The sequence below is a fragment of the Austrofundulus limnaeus genome, unplaced genomic scaffold (genome assembly GCF_001266775.1).
Source record: "Austrofundulus limnaeus strain Quisiro unplaced genomic scaffold, Austrofundulus_limnaeus-1.0 Scaffold14, whole genome shotgun sequence".
Taxonomy (NCBI): domain Eukaryota; kingdom Metazoa; phylum Chordata; class Actinopteri; order Cyprinodontiformes; family Rivulidae; genus Austrofundulus; species Austrofundulus limnaeus.
In genome coordinates this window covers 3,992,947-4,002,341 of record NW_013952416.1, presented here as the reverse complement: position 1 = coordinate 4,002,341, position 9,395 = coordinate 3,992,947, and the positions used below count along the sequence as shown (strand labels likewise).

General features: G+C 41.9%; 1 protein-coding gene across 1 annotated transcript in view; it reads left to right on the top strand.

Annotated features, from left to right (window-relative positions):
* fem1c (fem-1 homolog c) overlaps positions 1–5,634 on the top strand; it is a gene marked incomplete in the record, with an annotated part of 8,430 nt that extends 2,796 nt beyond the window's left edge. Inside the window, 3 exon segments of the mRNA XM_014002741.1 lie at positions 319–830; positions 3,425–3,601; positions 3,710–5,634. Coding sequence (XP_013858195.1) covers positions 319–830; positions 3,425–3,601; positions 3,710–3,974 — 954 coding nt within the window.
* Between the last annotated feature and the right edge of the window lie 3,761 nt (positions 5,635–9,395).

Here is a 9,395-nt window from a genome sequence, read left to right as displayed (position 1 = left end):
GCAGCAGAGAGAAGAAAAAAATCTTATCTGCCCCTTTTTCCCCCAAGAATTTCATATAACAAAAAAAAAATCAGTTTTTAATCTTATTAACCTTAATCTTTTCACCCAGTACCCAGTTTTTGTAATGCATTTATTGCTCTTAAAGCAGGCTTTAATGTGCTGAAGTCAGCACCCAGAAAGGTGCCTTCATATTGTGTACAAAAAGTAATTTTGCAGTTCTTCAGAGCTAGTAAACAGAACAAACAGAAGTGCAATCTTAGCCGTATTGCAAAAAAAAAAGAGACTGATTTGTACATTTTTTTTTCTAATTTTACTCAGGTGACAAATGGAGAGGAGCTGGACGGGCTGATATCGGACCCTGATGAGATGCGCATGCAGGCTTTACTCATCCGCGAAAGAATCCTTGGCCCACAACACCCAGACACGTCCTACTACATCCGTTACCGCGGCGCCGTCTACGCCGACTCCGGCAACTTCGAGCGCTGCATCAACCTTTGGAAGTACGCGCTGGAAATGCAACAAATCAACCTGGAACCCCTCAGCCCCATGACTACGTCCAGCCTGCTGTCGTTCGCCGAGCTCTTCTCCTTCATGCTGCAGGACAGGGCTAAGGGGCTCCTGGGGACGTCCGTGTCCTTTGAGGACTTGATGGGGATATTGTCCAAGAGCGTCCTGGAGATTGAGCGAGCCGTGAAACAAAGTGGACCCATGCCTCCTGACCCCGCTCAGCTCAGCAAGGCCCTGTCAATCATCCTGCACCTCATTTGTCTTTTAGAGAAAGTGCCGTGTACCTCGGAGCAGGATCACTTCAAGAAGGAAACCATCTACAGGTGTGTCTGTGTGTGGGGGGAGGACTTTTTAATCATTTTAAAGTGTTGTTTCTTGGCAAAGGAAAGTAGGTTAGTGTGACTAAATGAAGTGCACCTCTGCTCCCAGCCTTTGAATTTAGGTCAGTCAATTGTTAACACCAAGAAGATAAGAGTTCAAACTTGAGCCATTGTCTCGTGCTTTGTCATAACCGGTTTTAGCTATACAACGCCAAAGCAACAAAAGTCATCTTTTAGCATTAGACAAAATAAATAGGTCAAATTTAATCCGATTTAAAGTATGCAAAAGTGACTCTTGAGCTTGATCTTATGTCATTCCCACATCAAAAACATTCCCGGAGTGTTGCTCTGACTCATTCCTGCATGTTTGAGAAGTCCTTGGATCTCCTGTGGTAACCACGTGAAGCTGCCTAAATGCTTGCTGATACAAAGCACAGCCTTTTTTGTACCTAGCTCCTCCTTGGAGCTCAGTCAGCAGCTAAGCTCCTGCCCCAAACGGCCAATTTCACGTTTAGATATGCTATGGTGATTTTTTTTTTTTTATTTAATATATACAACATTTTCATAACAACTGAAGGTAATATAGTTATTTGATTGAACTAAGTGTCTGGAAAATGCATCATACCATTCCCCTTTACCAAGAAGAAACCTCCATTAGAACCAGGCTCAGGATGGGCAAAAAGATGGGTTCAGCTGTGATACAGCAAGTGGTCCAAGTGTAGCTTCTATAAACACAGAGGCTGTGTCCAGAACGCTGGGGCGGGTCCTCCGCATACGTCACAGCACCGCGAAGGAGGCCATTCAAAACCGAAGACTCCTCCGATGTGGTCGACAAATGTGTCCTTCCTTTGGCCCAAATCAAAGGACTTGTCTGATGGGTCCTTCCCAGCCCAGCATATCCCATAATGCGATGCAGCCCAACCAGAGATTTTTTTATGCTAGTAATGGTGGACAAAGCGAGAGAAAAGAATATGATTTAAATAAATGTAGCGAAATAAAAATTAAAAATTTCAAGCGGTTGTAATTTTAATACTTGTATAATTTGTATAGACGTGTGTTTAAAATTATTTTTGTCAGGAAAAAAACAAAATAAACATGCACCTACGGCAGGTCCATTAGTTCTTCAAATATTACCTTTTTTAAGTTAATTTTATTGTTTTGTGATATTAATAACACTAATATATTTATATTTTTCTAATTTTGATCTAAGTTTGCTTCTGTTTAGCGTCTTTAGCGTCGTCACGGTTGCAAGGTGACAGCACGTATGCCGGGGTAAGGACGGGAGACTAGACCATCCAAATTAGCGGCCACTTTTTTTTTTTTTTTTTTTTTTGAGTCTTCTCGGTCTACCGAGGGCCCCGGCCCACCTCGACTGGGTAGGCTGGGTCCTTCAGAGGACCCGGCTCGCCGTTTTGGGCACAAAATGTCAACAAATCCAACTATGGAGAGAGCAGTGGTCCATTTGCACTCCAGCAGTCTTTGGTTCTAGCAGCATTACTAACTTAGGGATACCTCAGGAAACCCAAGCCAACACTAACTATAGGATTTATCAAAATGGAAAGTTTTTAGCCTGGTTCTAAAGCATTTGGTGTCAGCCTCAGACAGAAACTGGAAGTTGGTTCCACAAAAGGAGCCTGATAACTGAAGGCTCTGCCTCCCGTTCTACCTTTGGAAACTCTAGAAACCACAAGTAAACCTGCAGTCTGGCAGCAGTGTGCTCTGTTCAGTAAATAAATTATTCAGGGTTCCCACGGGTCCTTGAAATCCTTGAAATTGTGAATTTGGAAAAAAAATTATTTCAAGGCCCTGGAAAGTTTGTGAAAACAGCCAAAAATTACGCTTGTCCTTGAAAGTTCTTGAATGTTTTTTGGGGATTGAAGTTCTTCTATTCACACGACTGATTTTCATCATCTGTAAAAAAATAAATAAATAATAAATAATAATAAAAATAAATCTTACATTAGTTGCAGTTGATAACTCAGAATTACGGTAAACTAATGTTGCTTTCAACAACTAACATAAGCCATAGTCATAGTTTTAACCAATCAGAGCAGAGCAGGGCGGGTCGTTCTTTCTGAGCCCAGGTGAGAGCACCACAGCTCCTCCTGTCCTCACAGAGGGTCTGGACATGTTCACATCCCCTCCTCCCAAACTGAGCTGCTGAACCTCTAATATAATTACATGTCCATGTATTGTGGATATGAATGTAGGGTAAACATTTAATCCACTTTATTTCATTGATTCTGACTCAACAACTTCTYTGTTGTTCAGTTTTTCATTTAATTACATGATATTAAARCTGTTTATTGGTAACATTCTGTGGCAGAGGCAATTGCCGTCACGTGTGGGTTTTGAATTTGAGGAAATTGGTGCTTGAAAGGCCCTTGAATTGGATGTTGACCCTGATTATTTAACATAAAATGAGGCTTTTTTTGTTTTATATTTGTTTTAATGTTGGAAGTAAGATTTTAAATTCCGTTCATAATTCGACAACAAGCCAAAACAGAAAAGCTAAAATAGGAGAAATATYAGCTCTCACTCTGGCAACAGCCTGTGCCTTCTCTGTGTCACGATTCTACATCTTTTAATACTTTCAGATTCCTGAAACTCCATCCGTGTGGGAAGAACGGCTACAGCCCACTCCACCTGGCAGTTGACCGCAACACCACCTGCGTGGGCCGCTATCCCGTCTGCAAGTTCCCCTCCCTCACGGTGGCCTCGGTCCTCCTCGAGTGTGGGGCAGACGTTAACAGCAGAGATGAAGATGACAACAGGTTTGTTTAATTTTTTTCTTTCCTTCAAATCAAATGTGTATTTTTTTTTTACTTGATTGCATCACTTGAATATTAGGACATGTTTGTAACGACCCGTGTTCCTGTCAGTCCTCTCCACATAGCTGCATCCAACGGTCACCCCGACATCATGAACCTGCTGATCTCCTCGGGGACTCACTTCGACAGCACCAACGCCTTCCAGCAGACCGCCTGCGACCTCCTGGACGAGAAGGAGCTGGCCAGGAACGTCATCCAGCCCATTAACCACACCACGCTGCAGTGCCTCGCTGCCAGGGCCATCATCAAGCACAGCCTCGACTACCGGGGAAACATTCCCAGGAAGCTAGAAGCCTTCGTCTTGCTCCACAGATAATGATTGTACAATGGAAACGGGACGGACTACACGAGGCGCGGGAGTGAGACTCCCGTCAAGTTAACAGAACACGTTGAGGAGCTTTACACTTCCGTGCTCGACTCGAGGAGCTTCAGAAGCACGGAGACTGTTAATGTGGATTAGTTTTTGCAAATTGTGACTCAGAACTGCGTGCGCCAAAATATCCTTGTTTAACCAGGATGAACTGACAAACGATGAACTCTGTGACGGAGCCGCTGCTCTGACTGATCACAGACTGATCTGTGGGGATGTATCGGACTCATGTTGCAACATGGCAAACTGTTGAATCTCTGGATGAACTGAAGAAGGGATTCACACGTTTTTTGTTTTTGTTTTTTTTGCTTGAGGGAAAAAATATGAAATCTATTTTTTTGTCATATTCCACTATGCTATTTATTGAATGAAACTTGAGAGATTTTTCTCCATGCTGGCTCTAACCCAGTCTCAACATCGCCTGCTTATCTCCTGTCTGAGCAGCCTCCAGGTATTTCTACAACCGCTGGGACTTCAGGTTATAAATTTTTGTTTGTTTTTGGGAGGGGGTGGGGTTTCCTTCACAGTTGCCAACAGTTTGAACTCTTCCTTAGTCACCAATGGGTTTATGAATTTGTATTTTTACAACACATTTTTTTTCTTTTGTTGTTGTTTTTTTATTTTTATCATACAAGTCAAAATGTCTGCCAAGTGGAGTAGATTCTTGACTCGTTTCCCACTTTATTGTGTAACAAAGCTTTACAAGTAAGGGGTTAATGTGTGTGAACACCATAAGTGCTTTATTCTTCCTATGCACAGGCTGGGCTGTTGGAAAGAGACTGTTGCATTCTGTGCCGACACTTGTCTGTGCAATATCTCATGAGTTTTTTTATTTTTTTTGTCGTGTTTACCTCATTGCTGCCACTTCCTTTGGTGTCCACCTGCTTAGTTGGGGGAGGTGGGTGCAGAACCATTACACTGACGCTGGAAGAAGAGCGAATGAGCTTCGAGTGAGTGGTGTGCCTGCATGAGTGACAACGTGCGCTGTAGTTTTTTTTTATGAGCTTACACAAACGGAGGACGGGAGTTTCGTGTCGTGGCGCTCGTGATGATTCCATATTGCACGTGACCGCCACTCCGAAAAAGCACAGCGGCCAAACTGTCCACAGCTTCTGAAGAGCCTGTGCACAAAAGTGACCTCTTTAACGTGACCTTTTTCTCAGTGGTCGTTCATAATCCTGCTCGAAAACGAAATGGTCTCYGTTAGCTTGCCAACATTCGCCCGCTGTGCACGCGCAGCAGCGCCTAATCGCCGCAGCAGACCTCCTCACGACGCCGACGACAGCTGGGATAGCTCGGCCCAATCGCGTACGTCCAACTCCGCGAGGGCTGGAGGAGAGACGGCTCCAGAACAGTAAAGCTTTGTGTTGATCCTGTTTGCACAATTAGCTTTTTAGATGTGTGGGTTGAACAAAAAAAAGGGCTTTTTCATCATTTTGTAGGGTTTCATTTTGCAGTTCAAAACCAGACAGGAATTGTACAGGACACCCAGGGCAACTTGATTTGAACCTGCACTTTACTTCTGCGGAGATTAGGATTTGATATGGCATTAATCAAGTTCATGTCTTAATTACCAGTTTGACAATAAAACCATGTTGCACATGTCTCCTCGACTGAATGTCTTTATTAGTAGTTTCCATTTTTCTAATGTGGACATTTAGTAAATGCTGAGGCTGTTTTGCTGGTGTTGATTTTGTAGATTCCTACCTGTTTTGTGTATTTTTGCTGTGTCAGGTGACCTGACTTTATACTAAAGTTAGGGAAAACTTTTTTTTTAAATCCGCAACCAATAGTTTAAAACAATATAAGATTCTTCATTTGTCATTATGTTAACTGAACTTAACAAAATTTCTGTGGTGCTCTGGACAATATCCAAAAAAATAATAGTAAAATATGAAACTATAGAAGTTTAAAAAGTTTTTTTGTTGTTTTTTTGTTTGTTTTGTGGAGTAGATCCCTTTTAATGAAACTAAAACCAGGCTACTCAACTGGTGGTCTGCAGGCCACATGACTCCCATCCAGCCTACCAATGAGGCCCTGCCCCCCACCCTCCAAAAAAATCCTTTAATGCATGTAAATGTTTTTTTAATTACTTCTAAATTTTTAATTTATGATTCAACAAAATAAACAAGGTAAAATATATATATATATTTACAAAACTGTTTCACCTACCGTTATCAGGCAGCTCAATAGTAGATGTGCTCAAAATTCACTTGCCCACATTAGAATCCTAAGCGATTAATTTTTCATTTTAAACGGAGGAAATGTAGTTCTGATTCTATAGAAGCAAATGCTAATTTAGCTCTACTTGTGCAACTACAGGTGCGACTCGTAGCCCTTTCAGCAGCAGGTCGACACTCGAAGCTCCGGGAGTGAAACCCAGACATCCATCCTGCTCCACCTAAAAAATCTGGAGGACCTCAAGGCGTTACCAGGCCTGAGAGGCTACACGATCCCCACCTCCTTAATGATGTAACTAACACCAAACTAAATACCCACCTGATARATCTTCGTTTTAAGAGGGGGGAAAAAAACTCATCAGTTTGCAATTTGATTATCAGTAAATGCACAGCTGAATTCTGTTTTCTTATTTTTCTTCTCACTTCATTTTTTGGCATTTAAGCTCCACCACCTGCTTCCTCCACATGTACAGCAGCAGCAGTCGGCCCCAGCACGTCACACCTCTGAATGTTCGGCGATGACTCACTGCCAGGAACTCTAACAAAGGCACGGAGTGGGAATTTCTTAATGAGTCACGAACACCAGAGTCTCTGTGTGGATAACTGCTGAGGCAGGACAGAAGCAGTCGGGTTAAAAACACTCYTCCATTCTGCTGTCGTGTTTCTCCCCGGTCTTTCAGCCACAAAGACACTAACCTTTGTTTTGAACGTGGGCTGACGGCTCGACCTAACAGAGCCTGTTGGAAAGGAGAGAAGGAAAAAGGAACAAATTGTACACAGGGTGTTTCAAGTGTTAAAGTCCAAGTGTTTTACTGGAAGGGCCGCTCAATGGTCAATAAACATTAAGCCAAGCATGCCATTGTGTAAAAAAGGAAAAAAAATGCACAGGTGAAGAGAACTGAGATGATCAGAATAAAAAAAATGCAAATTTTATTGGAGCTGGAGTAAAACCTGAGCTGACCCGTTCTGCAGGAAGTGTCCTATAAGAATGCTCCTCTCATGGTGATTGTGTGGATGTGGTGTGTGTGTGTTATTCTGAATCAAATCAAAGCTTGTCACTCGTTCACGTGGCTCTGCCCCCACTTTACACACTCTGGCCGTGGAGGTTTCTCGTGGCGTCAGCACCGCGTGTCCAACTAGATGTTGACATAAATCAGGAGAGATCGGGGAAAAGGGAGCTCAGCTAAAATAAGCAAGCTGGGTAAAAGCCAGGATTTCTAGAAACTCTTCGTCAGCTCAGCAGGGAGTGGGTGTAGTGAGTCAGAGCAGAGGGTTTGCCCGTGAACCTTGCAGGAAAGGAGCTGAAGGGAATCTTGGGTTTGAACAGGAAACAGCTGAAAAAATGAGTCCCTTCTTGTTTTAAGGACAGCTTTATTAAATATAATAATACGCAACAATGGCTTTTCTGTATTCATATTCTCAGTAATGATCAAACACATATTAACCAGCATCGTAACATAAACATATTTACTGTATATTTACTGTACAGACCTGAAAAGCTACCTAACATTTGACGGATTGCTCGTAACAAGATCTTAAGTAAGAATTTGAAACATTTCACTAACTGGTTAAGGTTGCCACAAACAAGAAGTGTGTCAATTGACGTCTCAACTCGCTGCAGGAAAGGCCTCAGTGATGATGGCTTCTTTTTAAGGCCTTTTGGCAGAACCGTCATCCCAGCCTACTTCTGCCCTCGTCTATATTTAGTGTTGAATAAAGCCCAGTTGGAAAGCTGTCCTACATAAAGCGTGCTCCTCTGTCTCCTGTCTCGGTCCCCGCAGGTGAGCGTGCCTCCACCACGAGACGCCTCCTCTGTCCTCGAGTGTCGGCCTGTGGACACGTGCCACTCAGTTCCCCCCCCCCCCTCAGCTGAGGATCTGACTGATGACACACACAAACAGAACTAAAGAAAGTGGGACARTTATAATAAGATGGTTTTAATTGAATTTGTCACTGTAGAGGTTAGTCCTCAGTCGTGTCTCCTCCTGATTTGATCTGTTTTTCAAAAATGAAACAATACAGAGCTCAAAGGTTTAAAACAACTAACCTCCATCACCAGTTATGTGTTTTAAGCAGCAACCTAAACTCACATGCAGAAGAATTTTACACAAACATCTGAAGGCTGTTTCTTTAATTCATGGTGTAATTAGGAAATAGCAGGGMATGTCAAGAAACCTTCAAAGCGTGTTCAGTTTACTCCATTGCAAGTGGCCCCGAATCAGGAAATACGACTTTGTTTTAACAGTTTCTTCAGGACCTGGCCCGCCCACTTATTTTAGAAAGATTTTGTAATTTCACAAATGCCAATATTGGCTCTTCATAAAAATAAGCTTGTAAAGAAAAAAAACCTTCTGCATCAAACCCATGTTATTTGTGAATTTTCCTCTAAACTGAAAAAGTTCAAATAGATCATTTTGGATAAAATCTGCAAATGTATTAGAACCACAAACAGGAAGTTTGTGTGGCAAAGCAAAATGGGTAACTTTTCAAATGTGAATGGGGTTCAGAAATACCGGGATATTTTGACAGCAAAACTCACATGAAAAAAGCTGCAAACAAAAAAGGTTTTACACTGATTTAATTTTTTTGTTGTCCTTTTTTTTTTTTTTTTACTGAAACGATGGGAACAAAACAGAAAGCGACTAACTTTTCTGTTACTTCACTCCTTCCAAAGCGGACATCATTAGAATGGTCCTAACTTTTGACTTGAAACAGTTGAAGCCTTCTTTTTGTGTTATTTTAAAACAAGACAGAAACAACAAGAACYTCTCTTTCACACAGAAACTGATAAACTGCGACATTCAGATGTATCAAGACCGCCGTCTGCGCGGCTGATTTGTTTTTCCTGTGAATGACTCAGTGGATCTGCAGACGTGTGATGACCTGTTTTACTGTCAGAGAGACCAGTTTTCTGTTGGGAAGAAATCTTTGGCTCACCAAATGTTTTACACGCATTTTCTGACAATTTACCAAATCGGTGTAATCTGTCCTCCTTAATCCACAATARAAAATCCTAAAGTGTTGGTTTCAAGAGGGATTGTTTGTCTGCACTGTCAGCAAAATATCTCATGAACAAGTGGACAGATTTTAAAGGGATCTATGATTAGTTGTAACATTAGACTTTATTTGATAAACATTTATTTTAACTGTAAAATAAAGACTGTAAAAATACTGTAGGCTGTTTAGT